Source organism: Sphaeramia orbicularis, chromosome 11, assembly GCF_902148855.1.
Source record: "Sphaeramia orbicularis chromosome 11, fSphaOr1.1, whole genome shotgun sequence".
In the NCBI taxonomy this organism is placed as follows: Eukaryota; Metazoa; Chordata; class Actinopteri; order Kurtiformes; family Apogonidae; genus Sphaeramia; species Sphaeramia orbicularis.
The window spans coordinates 17,803,022-17,829,450 of record NC_043967.1 but is presented as its reverse complement, the minus strand read 5'-3'; the positions used below and the strand labels follow the sequence as shown (position 1 = coordinate 17,829,450).

Sequence of the window (26,429 nt, the reverse complement as noted above, 5' to 3'; positions counted from 1 at the left end):
AGATGGTTTTGTACTATTTTTTGCAACAAACCGCAACTTTCATGGCTCATAAAATTAGCAGAATTTAATTGACAGATATCATATGTGCAAACCATAAAATCAGATGGATGGATGGATGGATGTTTTAGACCACACTGCAAACTAGAAGCACTCGGAGAGCGCAGACCTCCGCCAAGGCTGATCAGTGGCCCCCCCCGTGGGCCCCCCCACCCCCGATCACCACCAAAATGTAATCATTTCTTCCTTATCCCATTTCCAACAAACCCTGAAAATTTCATCCAAATCTGTCCATAACTTTTTGAGTTATGTTGTACACTAACGATCAGTGGCCCCCCCCGTGGGCCCCCCCACCCCCGATCACCACCAAAATTTAAACATTTTTTCCTCATCCCATTTCCAACAAACCCTGAAAATTTCATCCAAATCTGTCCATAACTTTTTGAGTTATGTTGCACACTAACGGACAGACAAACAAACAAACAAACCCTGGCAAAAACATAACCTCCTTGGCGGAGGTAAAAATGCCCTGCCAGAAATAATAATAATAATAAGAAGAAGAAGAAGAAGAAGAAGAAGAAGAAGAAGAATACATCACACTTATATAGTGCTTTTTTGGACACTCAACGACACTTTAAATAAACCTAAATAAATATGCCTAATATTCCTAAATCTAGTCAAATTGAAATATATTGAGCAAAAAAAATCTGCCAATGGGGTAAGAAAAAAATTCTTGGCTCGAATTCTTAAAACAAGAAAAAAAAAAAAAGAAGCATATCAACTAAAAAACCATAATGTGCCTTAAAACTAGACAAAAAATGCTAGAATTTTCGCAAACAGTGCTTAGTACAAGAAATAAAATCATTGTGATATTAACTGGAAAATCTTATTAAGAAAAAGTTAGATGCATATTTTTTAAAATAAGAATATTTTTCTTATGTAAAAATTTCTTGGCAAGCTTTTGTCCCTATTTAGAGCTAAAAATAAGACAAATGTTTTAGAAATAAGCCTTTTTTTTCCACTTTCTTAGAAATCATTTTTTGCAGTGCAAGTGAGGGAATCTGCAATGGGAAGGTGTCCACTGTAAAAAATCAAAATCTTACCAAGTACATTTTTCTGATTTCTAGTCAAAATATCTATCACACTTAAAATAAGACATGATCACCTAAAGAGCAGATGTTTTTGCTTGAATTAAGCAAAAAAAAAAAAAAAAAAAAAAAAAAATCTTGAATTAAGCAAGAAAAAAATTTGCCAATGGATCAAATGAAAATTATCTTGGTAAGAATTCTTGAAATAAGATTTTCTAGACCTTTTGTCTAAAAAGAAATTCTTATATCTCACTGAAAAGTTACTCTATAGGAGATACTGTCTTATTTTTAGTGTGATGAGATATTTTGACTAGAAATCAGAAAAATACACTTGGTAAGATTTAGATTTTTGGCAGTGTGTATTTTCAGTTTCTATCATTGCTCCCTCATTTTGGCATCTGCAGATTTAAGGTTGGTTTCAGCTCATCCCAAACTGAGCAACACAAAAAAAAAAAAAAAAAAAAAAAAAAAAAAATCAAAGCATGTGGCAAATAAAGCATGTTGGGAATGCATGAACATTAGGGAAAATTTATGTCACACACAAAGTTAATGTGTAAAACAACAGGGTTATACTTAATGGTCAGCATCATAGTCTCTAACAGGGAAAAAGAGGTCATCCCATAAAACATATTATAAAACTGTATTATATTTCACATCACATTACTGCTTATTTGATTCACTACTCAATATTAATCCTCAGTGGTTGAACTTTAATGTTTGGTCATGAAAAGCTGCTGCCAGTGTTTTACTGCGAAAGAAAACAAACTACGGCTGAGTTTGGTAAATCTGTAGAGTAGGTGGAAGCAGAGGCCATTAGATCCAAATCACCGCCCTCATGCATAGATTTATTGGACTAGTGTGGAGACGCTGGAGATGCAGCCACTATGAGGGGGAGTGAGGAGGGAGTGGGCTGCTAACAGGAAGACCTAAATCCTGGGTGAGTTGTCCTGGCTGATGCTTGAGCCAAAACACTGATTTTGGTTTTAGTCAACAGACCTCCGACTGCACTAGTGGGAGTGAGAAGATTGCAGCGTTGTTGTTGGACCCAAGTGCAGAGGTTGACCTTCAACTCCACCACGTACACAGACAGGACAACAAAATGCGAGACTGTAGATATATACATGAGGCAACGGCCGTTCCATCTGTTTAAATCACTGACTGCGAAGCCAAACGAGAAGTGACTAATCTGAAGTTAAAGAAAGATTAATGAATGTGCACAAATCCAGCAAAGGTTAGGAAGAAAATGTGAGGTTAAAACGAGAACAAGGAGCCTCCTGTTATTTATCACAATCACACAAATGCAGAAGATGCACAAGATTCAGAAGGATTTTTCAACGCTTTAGCGAAGAACGTCGTACTTATCTACAGTTCTATAATGTTGTCTTTCCAAAGGATGTGTTGACACAAAATACAGACGGTCACTGCTGATGTTCTTTAACCCATAAAGACCCAGCGCTAATTTTATGACAGCCCCCAAATGATTTTTTTCTCTAAATCTAACCTTTCTTAAGTGATTTATCAGCATTTGTGTATAATAAAAGCTTCTGTGTCACAGTTAGGGGAGTTAAACTGTGGAACAGATTGAGTGCAGAACTAAAATAAATTGCCAGAATGACTGTGTTTAAAAAGAGACAAAGAAATTATTTTCCAGAGGTACATTAATAAATAAATGCCATAAGGTACTTGTTTGTTATCTGGATATGAATTTTTGCAATGTGTTGGTGAATGTGTTGTAATATGGATGAGTGATTAAATATACATGTTTTAAAATTGCTGATAAATTTGGGACAGTGTTGTTTTCAGTAAGCATGGAAAGGTCTGAAGGGGTAGGATTAGAATACTTCTTCCTACTCCTTTTTGCTCATATAAATTTGGAGGCTTAAGACGTTGCAGTTTTAAGTTACCGTTTTGTTTTGTTCTCATTCTCCTGATTATCATTTATTTGCATTTTTGTTTTTTAATTGTCATTTACATGATTGAAATAAAGATATCAATCAATCAATCAATCAATAATATTCTCTGCATTTTGTAGTTTTTCAGTGTAAATCAGGTATTTTCCTGTATTTAATTCTTTGATCATGAACGTTCATAAAACCTCAGATTAAAGTTGATGATTATTATATTAAAAGCAGAGAAAACTCAAGAAAAAGTGACTTTTTCAGTAAAATCTATCATTAACTGAACATAAACCCAGTGTGTCCATCCACTGTCACTGATCCAACTCCATGAGCGTTACTGGTGAATCAATGTTGTAGAAGATGACGGTGTTTCCATGTTCACTATGGAGCCTCTGAACGTCCAAATGGGTCATATCTGATGACCATGAAAAGATGACAAACTGTATTTTACACCAATTATCTACATGTGTTGATAGGATTAGTGGATCAATAGGTATTAAACAGTTTAGATCAGTAGATGCTTTTGGTTGGTGATGGATGTTTGGGTCTTTATGGGCTAAAAAAGGTGATATAGGTTTTAAATGAAGTGTTTTTAACACTAATAAATATCTAGAGTCATCTATTAACAGGTCATCTCACTTTATTTTCCCTGTAGGTCATTGTCTGCCTTTTAACCATCCTAATACGCCCACAGTACCTAGCACCTGCCACTGTTAGTGTTTTTCCTGCAAACGCTTGTCATTAGTCTAAAGTTGAGTTGTTTATTCATGTTTTATACTCTATTTAATTAACTAGCTATTATGCATTAGTTTAACCTATTTATATATGAGTATATGAAACACTTATACATGACATTTAGATCAGTTTTATTTACTTTAGCTTACTCTTTAAACAACCCATGGTTTTAACCATTTCTAGCTTTTATCAGTTACTTTTGGCACAGCTACAGACCCCAATACACAATATTATCATGAAATACTAGCAAAAAAATCTTTTTTGTTTTTAAAAGGTGTGGCTACATCCGACAGACACAAATAAATGCCATTTTTACCTCCGCCAAGGAGGTTATGTTTTTGCCCGTATTGGTTTGTCTGTTTGTTTGTTTGTCTGTCTGTCTGTCCGTGTGCAGGATAACTCAAAAAGTTATAGACAGATTTGGATGAAAATTTCAGGAAATGTTGATACTGTGAGTGCTTTTCTAGAAAAGAGAGCGCAAACCTCCGTCAAGGCAGATCAGTGGGCCCCCATGGCCCCCCCACCCCCGATCACCACCAAAATTTAATCATTTGTTCCTTGTACCAGTATCAACATTTACTGAAATTTTCATCCAAATTCATCCATAACTTTCTGAGTTATCTTGCACACAGACAGACAGACAAGCAAACAAAAACGGGGGGGGCACTGATCTGCCTTGGCAGAGGTCTGCACTTTTTGAGTGCTTTTCTAGTTTTTTTGTTAATTGCCAAGAAAAAATAACCAAACTACATTCTTGGCAGTTTCAACATGTCATATCCTGGATGTGTTTCATTATCTGCTGAAACGTCCAGTTTTGATCACATTGGAACAGAGCACATGCAGAGGCAGCTTGTGGACGGTATAATACTTTGCAAAGTTCAGTGACTTAAGAGTGATTCTTAATGTAATATATCACAAATCCATGGGGTGAACAAAAACTTTTTTCATCCACTGTATTTGAGGCATTTCTTCTAGATGACTATTTTAAACCATGAAGACCCAGTGCTACTTTTGAGACACTTCCCAAATAAATTTTTTCTCATATATAACCTTTCTTATGTGATTTATCACCATTCATTATACTATTATCCTCTGTCTTTTGTGTTTGTTTTTCCGTGAAAATTATGTATTTTCCTATATTTAATTTACTGATCATGTAGATGTTCATAAAAAGCTCAGTTTGAAGTTGAGGTTTATTATATAAAAAACACAGAAGACTGATGAAAAAGTGGCTTTTTCAGCAAAAATATCAATAACTGAATGGAAATACGAGTGTGTCCATCCACTGTCATTGATCCAACTTTATGGGTTTTACTGGTGAATCAGTGTTGGAGAAGATGATAATGTTTCCACGTTCACTACGGAGCCTCTGAACATCCAAATGAGTCATATCTGATGACCATGAAAAGATGATAAACTGTATTTTAAACAGTTATTTACATGTATTGATAGGATTAGTGGATCAACAGGTATTTAACATTGTATTTAAATATTTTTATTTTGTTATTTATTTAGTTATTAAACATTTTAGATCAGTTGATGATTTTGGTTGTCAGTGGATGTTGGGGTCTTTATGGGACAAACCAGAGAAATAAGAGGAAACCCAAGCCACACCAAGAGAACAGGCAAACTGAATAAATAAAGTCCTTATCTGAGGGGGATCGAATCTGGAACCTTCTGTAAACTGGACATGCAACCACTACACCGCAACGCCACCACTGTGAGGTCAATAATAAACTCAAATAGAACCATTTGGAGAATGAATTCACATATCAAATTATTGCAGTTTATTTTCCTCTGCTAATTGGCAACCCAGTAAAAACAACTGTGGGACATATTTTGGGTATAAGTTTGGGACAGACAGGCTTAACCTTTAACAGTGTGTGATTACAACAACATGATCAGATCACATGACATTTTCAAATTTCTTGTCTCATTTGCACATATCTAATGAAGCTCGATATGTAATATGCACATTTGGTGGAAAATTGAATGACAGGCAACATTTATGCTCAGAAAACTGTTACAAAATGTCCTTTTAGACACGTTTTTTTAATTCAATCCAATCCAATCCACTTTATTTATGTAGCACATTTAAACAAGAATGTTTCCAAAGTGCTGCACATAGATTCATAAAAACAATGAACTACACTCTAATAATTTTACATTTACCTATGATTTTATTCATATATTCCACGACTGATGTGAAGCTAAGACTTTGGTAAACCCATTTCAAACACCAAAACACTCCACCCATGTGAGTGAAGGTGTGTTTTCACAAGAGATTTGGACATTTTCACACATCTGACTTCAAACTTTCAGCATTTGGGCAGAATTATCTAGATCTACAGTGGTGTAGGACAAAAGTACACTTCAGTTACATAAAGCTGCTATTATACTGAACATTTTGGCATAAAACACTTAGTATTGTGATATTTGCAGATACCTGAAAAAGGTGAATTTAACAAAGTTTGTACAAATCGAGAAAATATCCTTAGATCTCTGAGAGTTAAAGGATGGGATTTGACAGTATAGTTGATTAATACAGAGTTTCCGCAGGTATCAGCAAATCTAATTTAATGCTTTTTAATGCCCTTTTTAATGCCACTTTAAACAATTTTAACGCCCATGTCCAACTGCAGATACAGTTTTATGATGGTTTACCTTTCACATGCTTTAATCAGGTTCTGAATAGTTCCTCCCCCTGTCACTTCTGCTGAAACTTGCATTTTCCCGTTTTTCTGACATTTGCTAATATTCCCTCCGCTCTTTCGCCACGGCATGAGCACGCTCACAGCACGTTGCATTCCAAGCATCAAGTGTTTTGACTTCATGTATTAGTCATAAACAATAGCAAATTAAAGGCTTCTGCCTGTCAATCATCACACTATACTTCCAATTAAAACTATTAAATGTTGTTGTTTTTTTTATCAATGTATTTTTATGAAGTCTTTCAAACATACTTAAAGTCAAGACAAACACTGAGACATATAGCAGAGGTATAAGACGCCACAAAAATAAATGAGTAAATAAATAAAAATTTAGAAAATTACAATTGAAGGTTTCCACTATGTAATTACCCAGTCACTTTGTACACAGCACACATTATCCAGAGTCAAGGTGCATTGTCAACTGTTCTACATAAGAAATAAAAGGATGCCATACCACATTAAACTTCCCCATTAATCCATTCAATGTGTATCCAATCTTTTCAATTTTACGGAAAAACATGACGTCACATATTCATCTGCCAAAGGAGGGGGGTTTGTCATTCTTCCAATTTAAAAGAATGAGTTGCCGTGCTAAAAGGGAGGAGTAGGTAATACTATTTAATTGTGGCCTTTGTAAAGGGAGATGTTCTAACGGTATGCCAAAAAGTCTGATAAAAGGGCAAGGGTCAATGAAAATTATTAAATGTTTATACCTTCAAAATAAATCATGATGAACAATACTTTTTTTTTTCCATCAAGTGTATTTAATTTTTTAATGCCTCTGGACATTGAATTTAATATGTTTTAATGCCATTTAAGGCCTTAATTTTCACAAAATTTATTTAATGACTTTTAATGCATTTTAATGGCCTGCAGAAACCCTGGAATGGTTGATTCACACATAGCAATGCGACTTCTCTAAGTGACATAATAATAGTACGATCTGTCCACTTTACTAAAATATGCAAAAACAGTGTTAGAAACCAGAGTACAGGTTGAAAGTGTCAAAGGGTGGAACAACATGACTACAGCACACAGGTTTACCATTATTTCCCTGCATGCTGAGTAGGGGTGTTAGAAAATATCGGTTCTGCAATATATCGCAATATTTCATTTCGCAATAGTGTATCGATATTAAAAAGCACTGTATCGATATTTTAAAGTATTTATTCAAATGCAGATATAGCGGAGGTTCAGTTTTGTTTTTTGGTTTTCTTTATTGTTTATATCTTATTATTATTATTATTTAACACTCTTTTATTAAATAAAGGTCATTTTACACATTCTAAAAGCACTTTTTTACTGTCTGAGAGGCAGATGATAGTTTCTTTGGAAACCAGGAGAATTAGAAAAAATGTTGTGATATAGCTATAGTTCTGAAATAAAAATGTGTTTAGTACTTGTACATATTTCTGGTGTAATTCAATCCTTCCAGGAAATAATAATTTAAAAAAAAAAAGAAACAAACAAACAAATTGCCTTTTTAACAGTATCAGGATATATCGTGATATATCGCATCGTGATCCTAGTATTGTGATTTGTATCGTATCGCCAGATTCTTGCCAATACACAGCCCTAATGCTGAGTACAATTATCCCCTACTGTATGTGATATTATCCCATTATACAAGCTGAAATGACATGCAGTTAATAAACTATGTCTTCCTCTCTCCAGAGACATCCCACAGTCATTTGACTCTTTCAACATACAGCTGTTTCCAAACATTTGTAACCTTCACAGTGAACAGCAGCCGGCTGTGCTGTTCACATCCACAGCGCAATTAACTTCATACAAATGTTTCTTTGTGAGCATTTAGAAAACCATCTGGACTCTGATATACACCATCAGAAAGTCACTTCACAGACACTGAGAGCAGCACACTGACATTTCAAAGACTCGTGGTGGTTTGGAATCGATTAGCCTTGGCGCATTAGTATGACATGTCCAAACGTTTGCTAATACCAGACCACTGAGGGTTTCTATCCTGGGACCATTTGTGCAGTAAGTCAATGGAAGCCATATATAGACTGCCATCTTCCACACTGTGATGGATGTGTTTGATGTCTTTCTCTAAGAATACATGCAGTTACTTCAAAAAGAGTGATTTTAACCCCAGAAATAGTCACGCCTACAAAGACAGTCCAACACTTTAGACTCCCACAGCCATCAAGCAAGACGTCTGAATAAGTCTGATCTGACAGAACTATTTCTACACTGTTAGTAGTCATCAGCAATGACCTGAATACTTATTGATAAAAATGTCATGGTTTTGAAAAAATAGTTCACTTGGAGAAATGTATTTCCTCTCTGCTTTTCCAAGATGTCAATATGATTGATGTATATAAACCTGTACGCGTTCTCTGCCAAAATGAAATTTTCGGGGATGAAAAATAGTGTTCGTTTCCAGATCTGTGCAGTGTCTTCAACTGTGGTGCAAGTTCCCAAATACAGTGCATGAGGACAGGTTTGGGTTTTGTTTCTGCATAGTTTCAGAATGTTTCCCACATTAAATTCAAGTTTGCTGACAAAAGGCTCCTTTCTGTAAAGAAGAAACAATGAACACCTTGTAAAATATGTGATATCACACAGAGATCGTACAGTCCTACGAGTATTTAGGAACTATACTGAACAATAAGCTGACATTTGAGAGAAATACTGACATGATCTACAAGAAAAGCCAGCAATGTCTCTTTTGTCTTTGGAAACTCTTCAAATTCCAGGTTGACTCAACCCTGATGACCATGTTTTTGTGTTCTTTTAGGGAGTCTGTGATGACCTTTTCCTTTATTTGTTGGTTCCTATCACTGAAGGTCAAAGCAGAAAAACCTACTCAATAAGGTGGTTAATGTCTGCACTAAAATAACTGGCACTGCTCAGAAAACTTTACAGGACCTTTACAACAAACAGTAGTATAAGAAAAAAGCTAACAGGGATCCAAATAAATAAATAAATAAATAAATAAATAAGAAAGCAGAAGCCATCCTGTTAAATTGCTCTCATCCTCTCCATCAACACTTTCAGTTTCTTTCATCTGGTTCACTTCTCAGACTTCCACTTGTTAAAACTAACAGATACAAACATTCCTTTGTACCTTCAAGTATTGCCCTGATAAACTCCAGGAGAAAAAGATAGTTTTCCTGTAGTGTTGTTTTTAACCCTCTTTGGGGTTTTTATTGGTTTGATATCCTGTGACTTTATATTTATACATCTTATCTATATTTTTGCCCTTTCTGATTGAGTATATTTATTTTATTATGTATTTAAGTTATTTGAGCAATTGCTGTGTACGTGTGTGTTGCTCACACTGTTGCACAACAATTGCCCCAAATAACGGGGATTGATTGATTGATTGATTGATTGATTGATTGATTGATCCTCACATGGAGCTGAAGACGTTCTATTCACACTTTAAAGTGAATGATAAATGCACTCATTATTACCCTGTCCTCAGCTGAAAAGTATATCAAACATGTTGTTATACATTTATACTTTAACTGAACAAATAGCAGACCAATAAATATCACCCAGATCACCAAATATTAATATAACACAAGCATCCAGCTTCCATTTAAACTGTGACATGTAAATGTATCCCTCTGGGAAATCCTCTTGTCAGCTGTCTTACTCAGCGTCATCTGAGAACAAACATGTGTCTACTACATTCATTTTTCTCCATAAAATATATAAAACAGAGACCAGCAACTTTCCAGGGTTAATTAGGGTGCTTTGTTTTTAGCTTTTGGAGTTATACTACTAGTTTCCATCTGTCTATGTGCTCAGCTAAAAGCAAACCAGATCATGTTTGTATTGGACACACAGAAGAAACTCATATTAAATATTTACCCTCAGGTAAGATAGTAATGATCCAAAATGTTAAAATAAATAAATGGATAATAATTTTAGTTAATTTTTAATTTTATTATTTCAGTTCAGGTTTATATAATCATAAACTGTCTATACCAGTGTTTTCTAACCTTGGGGTTGGAACCCTACGTGGGGTCACCTGGAATTCAAATGGGGAAATTTCTAGTAATTGATTAAACAAAAAAAAAAAAAAGCTTACTAATAAAAAATATATGGTGAGTTGACAGAGACAATCCCAATACATAACAGACATGACAAACTGTGAAGCTGAAACTGAAGCACTGTGGTTCTGTTTATCTTTCAAATGTTCATTGTGGTCAGTTTCAGATGCTGCAGCTCTTTCATAATTCATAGTTTGAGTTCTTGTTTGTTCAGTATTAATTGTCAGCCTTGTAAATCCAAGTTGGACTGACTGTACATATCCTGACCAAGGAAAACAAAATTCTCACTTTGTGCAGTAATCTACACCTGGCTTTTCTGCCTCCGTCCATAATAATATACATTATATAGACTAAATGTCGTCTAAAATTTATGTTTATTTGCAACATAGTATGGCAAACTATTACATGATCAAAAACAAATTAATTTTAGCAAAAAAAAAAAGTCTCCGTTTTGAATGTCTAGGGTCGCCAGAAATGTGTGATGTTGAAATGGGGTCACGAGCCAAAAAAGGTTGGGAATCACTGGTCTATACAGTGGACAGTGATTCTGCTGGTTTATTCACAGCCTCAAGTTTGACATTTTGGCCTCATCTTCTTGTTTAGAAAGAGAAGTGGATAAGAGGAAAACTGAGTAAAACTAGTTAAGCTTAAGGTAATTTCCCTAACTAACTGATTTAACACCATTTTACACAGTGTCATGGCAAATTCTACCTAAGGAATTCAGCTAGCTGATGAACTGATAAATACAATGTCAATTTTAAGTGATGTACAAACACACTGGCCTAATTATCCTCATTATCAAGCTGATGATAGAACATAGAAAGTACATAGAAAGTTCCACCTCTTTCAGTTGTGCTTCACTAGACCTTATTTTGGGGAAAACGTATTATAGTCAATGTAATACACTGACTGAAATACAGTCAATGGAGAGCTAACACAGACATACACAGACATATTACAGTCAATGGTAAGACAACTGTCTGAAAGCCAACATTTACATATATGATGTTTGTCATCATACAAGATACAAGTTATGAAAGTCACAGTTTATTGTAAAACTGCTGAAGCATTAAATATATTGTAGATTTAAAGACTACACACCCCAGAGTAGAGAGGGTAACACTCTGAATTAAGCCATCATTTGTACATGTTTGTCAATTTACAAAAAGACTGTGAAAATACATAAATGGAAAGACTACACTCCTGAAACCCACAGAGGTGACGTCTATCTGTCTCTGTCCATGATCTATGCAGCTTCAACTAAACCAGACCTGCTTTTCATCCCTTTTAAAACTTTTTCATGCAACAACCGTTATGGTGTTGTTCACATCTATCATATCCTCTAAAGTCAAGCCACCCAAAAGTTGTGGCTCTTTTACATTAAATAATTGTATTAATTGGAAACAGCATGATGTAACAGTTTTTAAGATACATTCTTTGTGGAATGTCCTTTGCAGTGGACAGCATTTTGTTTTTTCTTTTTTTTTTTTTCTTTTTTTTTTTTTTTTGAGTGAAGCTGTGAAACTCTTATTCCCTACAGAGGACAAAACTGTATCACTGGGTCTCAAGCGGATACGCAGCTAGACATGCATATGATTTTTTTTCTCTCTAATTAACCTTTCTTAAATGATTTATCACCATTTATTTTAATATAATCCTCTGTGTTTTGCATTTTTTCAGTGAAAATCATGTATTTTCCTATATTTAAGTCACTGATCATGTAGATGTTCATAAATACTCAGATTAAAGTTGAAAGTTATTATACAGAGAAAGTTATATTAGTTACATTACAGATGAAACTGAAGAAAAAGTGACTTTTTTCAACAAAGATATTAATAAGTGATCATAAAACAAGTGTGTCCATCCACTGTCATTGATCCAACCCCATGGGTTTTACTGGTGAATCAATGTTGTAGAAGATGACAGTGTTTCCACATTCACTATGGAGCCTCTGAACGTCCAAATGGGTCATATCTGATGACCATGAAAAGATGACAAACTGTATTTTACACTAATTATTTACATGTATTGATAGGATTAATGGATCAACAGGTATTAAACAGTTTAGATCAGTAGATGGTTTTGGTCGGTGATGGATGTTTAGGTCTTTATGGGTTAGTAACAACTGAGACTTTCTCATGTAAAATTACATTTTATGTAGCTAAAAGTACAATTTAAATGAGATGAAAACATTGTTTGTATTTTTTACCATTGACCACACTTCATATTTTTTCCAGAATAAGGTCTCATGGGATACACTGGAAGAGAATGCACTAATTAGGTAATGATGAGATTTGTGAATATAGCTGTGTTATGCTGACAGGTCAGTAAATAACTTCATGACAGATCATCAGTGTAACTTCTAAGCCACAACTGACAGGAAAAAGTTTTATTTAGACATATGGACTGAGCAGCCTGTGAATAAAAGCAGACACAGGTAGCATTCACCTGACACACAACATGGCTGCACCCTTATTTCTGCATATTTTAAGCCTCAAGTTGAATAAAATATTTAATTGGAAATTATTTTTAAATAGTAAAATAGATTTTGTGTCCGTAAAGTTGTAAAATTGTGCAGTAATGCTAAAAACCTTTATCTTCCTTTGTTCTATGGAGATTCGCTCCCTTATGGAGTCGGCCTCAAGTGGCCATTCAAGGAACTGCAGTTTTTTTGACACACCTACACTGGCTTCAGTTTACAGTTTCTGTTTTTCTATGACTGAGGCTCTTCTTGAATTGTGAAAACAAACACCTTTCCCCTTTTCCTGTCACTGATCAGCATCATATTGTAAAGCATTCATTTTATCTTTGGGACTCTGTGTATTTTGAATTCAAGTCACTGACAACATTCACAGACGTTTCTTTTGGGTTTCTGCCTAAAGAAGCTTTTTAAAAAAGCTTAATATTCTCAAGTATCAAAATATGACTCAAGTGTTGGTCAGTGAGAGTCATTAATTTAGTTGAAATACCTGAGGACTGCCAATAAAGGTCAGTAAAATTCATGGCTCATTAATTTCTCCTTTTAATTGTGTTTTATGATACGCCGTTGGCTGTTTATCACACTGCTTTGGTTTCCCTGCCCTCACACTGTTTGCTGGTCATTTAGCAGGTACCGTACTTGTCGTTCCGTGAGGTCGAGGTTGACAGCTATTTCGTAGCGTCTCAGTCTGGTCAAATAGTTGTGGTGTGCAAACTCGGACTCCAGTTCCCGGATCTGTTCCTTGGTGAAGGCTGTGCGCTCCTTCCTGGGCTTGCTGTTCATGTCTGACTTATAGCTCCCGTCTTGGGACTCTGAAATGAAAAACAGAACATTTTCCAGCCACAGCTGATTCTCTAAAAGAGAGGGGGAGGAAGAACAAAAAAAAAATTAGGGGGAAAAGAGGGGGGTGATAAACGACAGGGCCCCATCTGAAACAAAAATAAAATGAAAGCAGGACAATTAGGAGTGCCAATCATCTTTTATTGAACAGATATTGTTGGTGAATACTGTGGTATTCAGCCCAAGTAGGGGGTTCACTTCCAGACGACTCAGTGGAATACACATTTTATGAACACTTAACTTTTTCTTTTATTACTTTTCCCTCTTAACTAGAAGTATTTTGTCACACTACTGTTTGGAATTAGAACTCCCATTTCTACTGCTTCTTGTTTAACAATTTAATTCTGAAACCATGTGGGAACAAACCGTCTGTTCATTTGAGGGTTATTAATAAATAACTTCATGCCTATTAGATTTAATGTGTTGGATACGAATGGAACATGTCAATAGCTTTGAATTCTTACATGAAATAAATCATCACAAACAGTGCTCACAGGGACAAGGACAGAAATGTACAAAATATGTAAATTCAAGTAATTGAAATGCAATTAATAGATAATATGGACAGTTGTGTACTTTAACTGAGAGAAATGTGCTGTATGCGTACTATATGTGTACTATGACCACACAACACTGGTAGTATTTATATAGGTTTTTGTACAGGGGGTATTTGTGATGGCATGGCCATGGTGTGGTTTTTTTTGTTTCTGTCGTGTGCAATCTTCTTCCTTTATTTTGACCCGTTGATCTTTTTACAATCTTAGTTTTCTGTATCAGTTTGTTCTGGAGTTTGGCCAGAAGATGTGTTTCCATACGTGTGTTTAATGTGCATTTTGAAGTTTTGAAGTTAGAAAATGCACATGGATATGTCAAAAATTCAGCAAAGGTTCCAGATTTCACAAAAAACTTTTTAACTGTTGTTTTTTTTTTTTTTTTTTTTTTGGGGGGGGGGGGGGGGGGGGGGGTTTGAACAAGTGTAACTGCACATAAAGGAATATGAAAACACCATGGGCTGATGATGAGATGTAATTATTCATCTGTGTTATTTGGGAAAAAAGAAAGAAAAAGAAAGAAAAATGAGAGGTAAGCAGCACCAGTAACCACTGCCTCTTCTACTACACTGCAATAAAGGCCTGTACAAAAATAAAAAAAATTAAACTCATTTTTTGGGTTAAAATGTCTTATTCCAAGAAAAATTATCTGCCAGCGCAGTAAGAAAAGTGCACTTATCAAGTTTTCTTAAAATAAGAAAATATTATCTGAGGAGTATAGAATGCTAGTACTCTTATTTAAAGTAGAATATACTTTTTTCAAGTCTTCACGGTAAGATTTTTTTTTTTAAATCTATGGAATATGTACGGTCTTATGAAGATGTAATGACTCAATAGATATACAGTCGTGGAAAAAATTATTAGACCATCAAAAGTCATCAAAAACAATGGTTATGCAATCCAGTACTAACTCCTGTGTGTATCATGTGACTAAAACAGACAGACAAGAAAACATGGAATGCCTAAAAGCACTGTTTTTGTCAGTACAATGCCATAGATATTGATGAAACAACTGAAGTGATTTTGGTTATTATCAAGAAAACATGGAAAATGTCTAAATATCAGCTCTGAAATTAAACTCTTATGCGCTATATATATATATATATATATATATATATATATATATATATATATATATATATATATAGGCAACACTGGATAAAACAAGCAAAACTTTCTTGTGGTTAAACAGTCATTGTGTCGGTCATATTCATCCCTAACAATGGAGCTTGTTTTGTTATAAATATTGCTTTAAATTAGTTGTAATATTATATAATAATTATATATAATTGGGGGTAGCAAAAAAATCTTGGAACAAAGTCAAACAATCTTGATAAGATTAAGTCTCAATGAGGAAATAAATAAGTCTAAAAACAATGATGTTTCAACATAAATATTCCAAATTCAAGTCAGTTTATCTAAGTCAGATATTCATGTTTTGTTTGTTTTGTTTGTGTGTTTAACAGTCATGTATAGTCGAGCCTACAGCGCCACCCTCTAACCACATGAAGCTGCCCAGTCTATTGGATTCAAACCACTTTATTGAAAAGCATTTTCACTTTTTTTTTTTTTTTTTTTTACAACTTGCATGGAATTTTACGTAATCACAACTACTGGTGGATGAACAGCAAGTGAATTGTGTGATTTATGTTCAGAAATGTCTATATCCAGTTTTTACACAATTTTTAAGGTATATTTTTTTACCATCAATAATAAGATATAGTCTGCTGTTCTACATTCTTATTTAATTACTTGAAAGTTGTGAATGTTTAGTTGATAACCTGAAGGGGCCGATCACTTATGCAGTTTATTATCTGTGCGTGCAGTCAACACCAGGTAGACCCATTCATTTCAGCCTCACAAACATGAAGTGTGTTTTTGCATTTCTCTTCTGGTGTTTTTGATGAATTATTAAATCTACACCGAGTGGCAGTCAGATGTTGAGCAGCTCAGAGAACATTTCCACAAACGCTGTGTGTCAGAAACCTTCTTTACCTTCATATGAAAATGCACAGTGACACATAGTAGCTGTAACACTGCTATAGTTTATATTTCTGAATAAAATGAGTTTGACTGTAGGATGTTATCACTAGTAAGTGGAGCAGGAAAATCAAAGGAGAGGGACTGTGTGATTCTGTATTATTTTTATTATAAAACCATTCCAATTATCATCATTTGTTACCTGCTGCAGTTGAATTCATTGATGTGGTTAATAGTAGCAGCAGGAAAAGCCCAGGGCCTGAATTGAGCTCGTGTGTCAAACTTAAACGGCCTCTCTTTCTTTGTTATGTTCCCATTTGGACCGCTCGAAATACACTTGAATAAAAAGTTAAGGAGACATTTTTTTCATGGTACCCCACAGTACTTTTTGCATATAAACACTTTTCCCAGATTGTTCGTGCCTTAGCAGTGAAATCATATTTTCCCGACTTATTATTGTCTTTCATTACAAGTGTATTTCTAGAATCCCTTTCATATATTTGTGGTCACTAAATGGTGAAAACTAATGGAGCATTTTAAAAGTAATCCTTCATAGTGTGAAGCATTGAGTGATGGTTTCTACACTGTTCTCCATTTTGCAGCGCATAAATCCAGCTGACATTTCATTAGTCGTGTAAATGTGGGATGTGCCGACAAACCACAGTGTGCCAGGAAAAAGATGCTGTACCGTAACACCCAACATTTAGAAGAAGTCACCATCGCACAAAGACGCCGGCCCAGGGTTTTGTATCATACGATCTTCTTGTCAGGTTGTTTCATCCAGTGCACACAATAAAGAAGACTTTGTTCTGCTATGTCATTTTTTAATATCCAACATATTTGTGCTGTTACTCACTTGGATGATGAAAAAAAAAAAAAAAAAAAAAAGTGCAGCAGAAAAATAGTGCCATGGTTGTCCTCAGCTTCCCCATTCACTGCTGCTCTTTGTGGGGCTGTAGGTCTAAAACTGGCCTATGTACTGTATATTTCATCATCACTAGATTCTTTTTATGAACATCACATCCAGAGCAAACTCTGTAATAAAAGTGCTGCGGCTTTTCTAAGTGCCAATGAAGTTAGAGTTAGGAAATTGGATTTAGGTTAGGCCTCTGGCAGCTCCACTATATCCTTTCGAAGTGTTCAATCTATCAGTCAAAGCTCCCACTTTCCTGCCAGGGACATCGACACAGGAGGAATCGGAAAGTTTTCGACTTGGCACCGACTCCAAATCGCTCGTCAAACAGGGTTAAACGCCGCAGATACGGTGCCTGCTTTTAAGTCTTTTGGATATATATCCTGGAGATGACGTGATTTTTTTTTTTATGTTCTTTTACCATTCATAAAAAGCATATGTGTGCAGAAGTAGAACTGTAAAATTTATACCATGAAGTTAAGTTTTATATGACGGATACGTGACCTGCTCTCACCGTCAGCTTCAGTATTCTACTCGTGACTTTCTCCATCAGAGCAGATGAATATGTGAAGCTGCCATTGAAGACACTGGGGTCATGACCTCTGTGTGTGTGTGTGTGTGTGTGTGTGTGTGTGTGTGTGTGTGTAGGGGGGGGGGGTGTTTTTGTGGGTGTTTTTTCAGAGGTTTCACAGTTAAAGCAGCCTCAGAGGACTTTACTGTCACTCTAAAGAAAAGACAATTTCATAAACCGACTCCAGTAGCTTTTATGGAGCTTGTGATCCACAGACACAATTGTTTTGACTTCACTTGTGGATAATCTTATTTCCTGTGGAAGATTCTTGTCTATCGTTTGAAACCTCAAGAAATTATGTAAATATATTCTTTAAAGTAATTATGCCTTTATCTCAGGACATCAAAAGTAGAGAAATGAGGAAAAAAAAACACCAGGACAAGGACTGAAACCAGGAATTTTAATCTGACGTGGTATCTTTGGGTCTTTTTTTTCTGTCTTAGTTATGATGACCATGAGTGTAATGTTGATTCTGTGCAAGTATTTTTGCACAGCATCTAAGATGAAGAAATTTATGAAATACCTCTGTCACTCTGCTATGAAAAGATACCATACTGGTGATATAGAATAGATGGTGCGTTACTTCTTTGCATTTCTATTTTCCAAATATTAGACCATTAGTAAATGTCTGCATAGATTTTGAGAGAGAGTCTATAGTTTCCAGTATGCTGTGTTTGATGGTTTTTACATTGTGCGCTGTTATATTTTTATTGTTTTTATATTTATATTTGTTGCTATTTATTAGTTACACTTCGGTAAGGGCATCCTGAACCAGTTTCGTTGTAACATGGAGTACAATGACAATAAAGCCTTTTCTATTCTATTCTATTCTATTCTATTCTATTCTATTCTATTTTCATAGCCATAGCGGCACCTACGCCCTCCTCAAACCAAGAGAAACTCTGATCTCTTTTCTGTTTGTTTTATAGCAGTAATTTTACAAGTGTTGAACCACGGCGTACTTATCAATGCACAGATATACAAAAATGTAATAAATAACTTCATTTGATTTCGATGATTTTAATGATGTCCAGTCTCATGTCACAAGAATTTGAATGATGGCAGTGCGGTTATTACATCTGAATTATTTAAGTGCGTGGAACACACATTAAAATGTTAATGTGTTGCATTAAATTTATATTAAATGTTCATTTTAAGACATTTCTTTTGAGTCTCTACGTTGAAGTACCACTCTCTGACTGCTCCGATGGCGACAAACCCTTTTCTACAATACCCATTGCTAAATGAAGGCTGACGCAGAAAAACATCTCCCACAAAACAACGCAAATCCTGATAAGTATGTTGTTGTTTTTTTTTAAATTGCTCTAAAAATACATAAAATATAACTATATTTTCACAATTTCTCAACAGAATTTGTCAACTGTCCCATGAAATTCGGGTACTTTGTGTGGTGATTTTTCAAAAAACAACCAAAGAGTTTAGAAGAAAGTTAAGTGTGAACTACGTCCAAGTGCAAATAGTCCTCTGGGCAAATATATTAAAACTCATCATTTATTTTAACCATATTAGATTAAAAGTGTAAACAATATTCCTTTAACCACATTATTACAAACATTTATTTTTAAACACATCCATGAGATACTTAAGAGAAGTAAATGGATAATAAAATAGTAATAATAGTAATAAAAATGATGATAAAAGAGTTTAAAAGTAAATCATTATGTTGTGTCAAACATGTAAAAATATCACAGCAATTGAAAAAAACAGTGATCACATTTTAATGTCTAATATGCTTTTTAATATCTTATTATCTTTGGTTTATAATAAGAATTTAGCAGAATGAGCCTAGTGTCCAGAATGCGAAGCTATTCCATGTTGCTGTGAAAAAGCTGAGAAATGTGTGAAAAATAACAGATAATAAAATAGCAGATTTCCTCAGTGTTACGATAATAACTAACTGTAGAGTCATGTAAGAAAAAGACTCAATTCAACGTAAAGCAGCTTGTGTTTGTAAAAGATGAATCATTGAAGAAAAATCATTTACAGTGAATTACAGTCAGCGTCAGTAGTGTGTTCTAACACTCAACACTTTAACACCAAAAGGAAAATGTAATTGTTCGTGAGTTCAACTATATTATGATTTTGGTAACAACAAAAATCCAGCCAAGAGAGATTCAGACAGAGAAATTTAGCTGTATCTTGTAGTTTCCAGTATTTTTAGGTATCTAAAAAAAAAATCAGCTTCCGTCACTGATATTAAACTGATATTAAAGTAACAGGTCCTAAAGATTTTTGTTCCTTCAAAAAAGAATATCAGGACTAGGAAAAATAGGATGTCTAATTTCACTAATGGACTTTTTTTGTTTTTGTTTTTTCAGATTAAAAAAAAGCAGAAAAACAAAAATGTCAGATTTGTGTGGAATTGTTCTGTGTACAAAAGCGGTGAAATCAGGAATGAAATATTACAAACAGCGCTACAGGAAAAACCTTTTTAACCAAATCAGTCAAGATTCCTTTTATTTCACATGGTTTGCTTTTCTTTATAAAATCCTTCCACATGTTATGGATGTTGAACTCTTACCTGAACTATCATTCTTTCCTTTACTCATCCTCCTGTCTGCTTCTTCTGAAGACAGACTCTGTCGGCCATATTCCCCAGACACAGATGACCCCCCGGTGGGGTCACCGCTGCCCAAGCCAGGATTATTGCCACATAAATTTGAGCCCCCTGAGCAGAGTCCTGGGGCCGTGGCCTCGAGCGGTGGCAGGCAGACGCCGTGCCGAGCGTTAGGCGAGGGCATCTGCGGGGGGACGGGCCAGCCAGGTGGGTGCTGAGGGTGGAGGGGGTGCTGCTGCTGAGACAGGTGGCCTCGGTGGGCTGGACCACCAAACACCCCATTGTCCTCTCCTCCAGGGTAGCTGCACGGAGGCGAGGAGCTGGGTAGGTCCAGGTAGGAGACGTGGTCACTTCGGCCATGCAGGGTCAGTGGTGACTGTGTGATAGCGGGGTGTAGACCCTGAGCCGGGACATGAGGGCTGCGTAGACAACCAAACAGAGAGTGATCCATGGTGCGTCCTCCACAACCTAACTCCTGCCTAGTTAGTTTCAAGCAAAACACTCCAAAAAGCAACTAAGAAGACAGGAGCGTCTGGGATGTGGGCAGCCCTGTTCCCAGCTCTCCTCTGCAGCCCCTCTCAGTTCAGACCCTCTTAGTTCCAAAAGAAAGCCAGCTGATTTAAGGTAGAGATGGTGGCGTTGAAGGAAAAGGCCCCTGGTAATCCTGAACAGGCACACGGTTGCCAGGTGGATGGTGGGTAAACAGTGAGAGCCTGAGGAGGATCTCGGATGACAGCGGAGAACGCCAGGACCAGTGTGGAAGGAGAGGGAGCTTCCAGGGAAGTTGTGTTGGATACAGGGAGGCAGGAGGAGGAGACGGAGGAGGGGGGTGTTATATTTAGGGTGTAACCTGAGAGGTAGGCTGGGTCACTGGCTCGCTGCTACTGACCACATGCATGTGATCATCCTCCAAAATGCAGAGCACAATAAATCTGAACCCCTCCTATAGCGCTGCCCCAGGAAAAGTGGGCAATTTATTTTGGAGCTGAGCTATTTGACCCCGCAGAAAGTTAGAATTAAGAACTGTGTTGCATCAGCTATTAGCTTCTGGCAGTGGAGCTGGTGAATATAGTGACTGTGTGTTCACTGTGTGTTCAGATGATGACTGGAAAATGACAAATGACCTCAGAAATGAGTTGCAAATATCAACACTTGATACTTGTACTTACGTTAAATCGCCAAAAACTGGATATGACTTGAAACTTGAATCATGTCTTATATCCCAAAAATTGTGCCTGTTTCATGTTTGTTGCAGTGTTATTTCAATGGTTAGAATTCAGATACATATAACTTGGCATGTAATTTATTACAGAAGGTTTCTGGCTGATGGACAGACACTGTATCTAAGGTATAAGGTATAACAGTATCATGACATATTCATTTTTTTCCATTTCTGAAAATAAAAAAAGTAACTTAATCCCATCACAATGTTTCACTCAACACGCTGTAACTTTAAAAACACATGTAAATAGAGAAAAAAAATACTAAAAAATGAAATTTATTGTTCTGTTATTGCCAAAAATTGTTCTAAATTGAAGATTTATAGCAAAGTTGACAACAAATTTTGGACCTACCTATAAGTCTGGTGCTTCCATTTGGAACAGAAACCATGCTGAACATGCTAGTGTTATCATGATACAAATTAGAGCAAAGTAAAGTAACATTAGCTTTGTCGCCATATAAAGTTCCATGCAAATCTTATACTTACTTTGTGTGTCAATAATCTACTGATTTTTGTGCCTTTATTTTTCAGTTGTGCCTGAAGAAGGGCCTGCACTGATGTTAGCTGCCAGTGGGTGGAGCCAGAGTAGATCCAGGCTTGACCTAACCTTAGACAAGTAAGTAGATACAGAACAGACACTCTAATCGTTTCTCAATATCAAGTTCACTGAGTTCGGACTTGGGAACTCTGCAGGTTCGTCTTGGTAAGAATGGCCCAATAGAATGGACTTCCTAAAAACTTCCAAAAGTCTCTTACTTGTGAACTTTCCTCCCTGGCCCTTAGGTATGGGAATCGATAAGAATTTAACAATTCCGATTCCATTATCAATTTTGCTTATCCTTATTGATTCTCTTATCGATTCTCATTGGGTGAAGGAATAAAAGACTACCAACGGGTTTATTTGCATCCGAAACTTAAGACGTTTTACTAATTCCTCTATGTCTCCCACCGTTGTGCACCTCTTTTTTTTCCCCCTACCTTCGGAAACTTTTATTTGAGGGGACAGGACATTTGTTGCCCCCACCAGAACTGGGCTGAACGACCGGACTGATGACCGGATGACACACTGGTGTTTGTTCTGCCGCCAGAGTCACAAGCGTCACTAAGTAGCATATCAAATATGTGACATTTCTGCAAATGAATTGCATGCTCTGTGGACAAATGTTTGAGCACATTGGAGGGATTTCCCCCTTTGAACTAATGGAAGCTTTGCCAGTGTTACAAATGGCCCTGGTGTCATCTTTTCATGTGAGATACAGCCATACTTTGGAGCGTTTCTGCCTCAACGCCATGTTAGCTACGTTCTAAACCAAAGCAATGTAGCGTGCATGTGACATCGTCACACATGCGTAACGAAGGTGGAATCGATAAACAGAATCGTTAAGCAGGCAGGCAAACGATTCCAAGGAATTGAGCTACTGGGAACCAGTTCTCAAAAAGAACCAGTTCTCGATTCTTTTCCACCAGCAGGGGTCACTAATTATGACAGTTACAAAGAAGGGTCTAAAACGGCAAACAAATATAATTTTGGGGTTCAAAAGTGCATAACCAACCAAACAAAAACACATAGCGTACATATTAAATATTTGAATAAACAAAGACACGTATTTCAGTGACAGCTACACTGACACCAAAATTGCAAGGATTCATCTTGACCATTTTCTAAAGAAACGTGAATAAACCTTGTAATTTTCCCTTTTTTTTTTTTTTTTAATTTCACACTTGTAAGTTGTTGCTTGTTGATCTTTTTGGAAACCAATGCTATGAAATTATGAATCATTTTCAATTAACACAACTAATTATTTGAATTGGTCGTTAAAGAAATGAAGGTTGTGTTAAGCGCTCACCTTTTCTGTAGACATCTGGCGAAGTTCACCGTCCTGCAGATAAAGTCGGAAGTTAACTGGAAACTGACTTGCTGAACACTGGCAAGATCGGAAGTACGTCACGAAGCTGGTGTGCAGAGCAACCAGGCCTCAGTAAATATCTTCTTTCCAGGAGTCATTCCAGTCCTGAATTTTTAAGCTGCTGTGCTGTGTTTAATGTTAACATTTGCAGCACATGTGTTGTCAAACTAGTAATGTTTTCTTACTTTTCTTTTGTGTATTTGAATAAGTTTGTGCAATCAGTTTTCTTCATCATTGTCCAACAGCTACAGAAAGGGCGCCGTAATATCTGCGAGTGCTGCCTTAAATTTGAAAATAGACTAACCACGAACATAAAGCTGTGCAAAGAGGGAGCATGTGAAATTCTTCTTGATGGAGACAAACCACCATAAAGTTATAACAGAGCTGTTCAGGGGCTCAGCCAGTCCTGTCCAAACGCATAGTCCACATCCGGTGGTCCTGGTACAGCAAAAACACTGTGTTTACCTAACAAATTAGGATAATTAGTAGCAATGTAAAGTAATCCTTTAGTATGGACCCATGCTGCATATTAATGCTCACATGGTTTCATTTTACAGAGGCTGAAGCGGGGTATCAGGGGTGAGTGTTTTTCTACTCATTTTGTGTCAGTACCCCACAGCTCCAGTATTATCAAACTATTATAACAGCTTAGGGAGGAACATTTCCACAGGTGAGTTCACTTTCAGCTAGTGGGCCACACTGAAATACTGTAGCTCTTGTTATATGGCCTCATGAATACTATTACTGTCGACAGTGTTTATTTTTCAAAGTCTACAATATTCACCTTTTTACCAGAGGTTATGATTTCACCGGGGTTTGTTTGTTAGTCTGTCTGTTAGCAAGATAACTCAAAAAGTTACGGACAGATTTTGATGAAATTTTCAGGAAATGTTGATACTGGCACAAGGAACAAATTATTACATTTTGGTGGTGATTGGGGGGGGGGGGTGCCTTGGTGGAGGTCTGCGCTCTCTGAGTGCTTTTCTAGTTTCGTATAATTTTGTAGAGAATGAACTATGTGAGAACTTCATCCCACACTTATGATTGTTTACACCTGGTATTAACATGTGTTCTATAGCCTGATGGTGCTAACATATGGGGCAGTGCAGTGGTGTAGTAGTTAGCAGTTTTGCCCCACAGCAAGAATGATTGGACTCTCAGTCAGACTGGAGCCTTTCTGTGTTGAGTTTACCTGTTCTCTACTGTGCTCCTGGTTCTTCCACTATTAAAAACATGTACATACATGTTAATTCTCCTGTCAGTGCCCCTAATCATGGTGCTGATGAAGTTCTGGAGTAGTTCTCCGAGCACCTTCAGTGGTAGTTCACTGCACCTAATATGCTATATGCTAATGCTAATTGCAAATAATAGGTACTATGTGTACATTAGTATGGGTAAAATGCAAAGACAAAATAAAACAAGTTAATCTTAACCACAAGCTAAACATATGCACTAAGTTTAGTTTTCTTACCATGCACAGTGGTCATGGAATAATCTTCAAAAAACTCTTAAACTACAAATATTCATCTCTGTTAATGATTTTAAAAGTATCATGGAGAATGCAGTGAAGGAGGAATGTCACTGTTTTTCTTGAGTCCATTAAGGTTGAATAATTGTTCTGTTTTATTGTTTATTGTGTATCATTTATGTGTTTTATATAGTTTTGACTTTCTATTGCTGCTACCTTGGCTAGGTCTCCCTTGCAAAAAAAAAAAAAAAAAAAATTCTTATCTCAATGGGATTTTCTGGTTAAATAAAGGTAAGTAAATAAATAAATAAATAAGTATTGGTGCATCATCTAAATATGTCTGGCTCACATTGCATAGGATTTGGGGTATATTTAAATGCAATCCACACAGCCTCCACTGCAAAACAAATACAGATTTCCCCATTATTATTATTATGTCATCATATGTGTTTTTGCACATGTGAAAGGCATATGGTTTTGCAACATTTAAATAATTATTTTTTCTGTTAATGACACTTAAATCATGAGCATGTAATTAAATATTTACAACTCTCAGTACATCAGTGACTTGCATCCAAAACTTCATTACCTTCTGACCTGCAAATAACACTAAGCACATGCGTCACAGATTAGCATAACATATTTAGCAACTGCATAATTGGATTTCCATTCACTCCACAGTCAGCATATAGGCTCAAAGTTCCATCCATTAATTTTCTTTTTTTTTTAAATGTAAAAAAAAAAATAATAATAATAATAAATTAATAAACAAATAAGCATGCATCCATTTTCTGAACAGCTTGTTCTTCATGAGGATCGCAGAGGTCCTGGAGACTATCCCAGATGCCTATGGGTGACAGCGTGGCTCACCTTGGATGCACAACGAACAACATTTCACTCTCACTTTTACACATATGGGTGATTTAGAATAACCAATTAACCCTTTAAGTGTATGTCTTTGGATGGTGGGAGGAAACTCCACAAAGAAAAAGCCCACACCGGTCTGCGCTGGGATCGAACCCAGGACCTTTTTTTTCTATGAGATGACAGCTATCACTCTTAAGTTGCAAAATACATCTTATACGAAGTGAGAATTCAACTTCAGCTAGATTCACTGATGCAAATATAAATATCTGCAAATTCTGCAGCGGAAAAGTGATGTTACACACACCATGTTGATTTTTTGTAGTCACAAAATACAATTGATGAAAAGTTTTTTAAAGAACACTGCAGAACTGTTGCAGGCTCTAACAAAAGACGTAGCGAAAATAACATAGTTAAGGTTAGAAAAAATATAATGAATATGATATAAAGGCTCTAATAATAAACACAACAGTTACCTGGTGTGAAAAGGAAAACTGTATTTTTGTGGTAAGTCTACAAAGTTTGTTCTTCTGTAACATCTGTCCTTTCCTCCTCCTTCTAAGGACCGTATTTAATACCATCAGCTGTTCTACATCGCATCT

General features: G+C 36.1%; 1 protein-coding gene across 1 annotated transcript in view; it reads right to left on the bottom strand.

The window, feature by feature from the left end:
- meox2b (mesenchyme homeobox 2b) overlaps window positions 1-21,138 on the bottom strand; it is a 29,378-nt gene extending 8,240 nt beyond the window's left edge. The window contains exons 1-2 of the mRNA XM_030146681.1: window positions 20,331-21,138; window positions 13,573-13,745 (exon numbers count right to left, since the gene is read on the bottom strand). Coding sequence (XP_030002541.1) covers window positions 13,573-13,745; window positions 20,331-20,817 — 660 coding nt within the window. The 5' untranslated portion in view covers window positions 20,818-21,138. The remainder of the gene's footprint in view (window positions 1-13,572; window positions 13,746-20,330) is intronic.
- Between the last annotated feature and the right edge of the window lie 5,291 nt (window positions 21,139-26,429).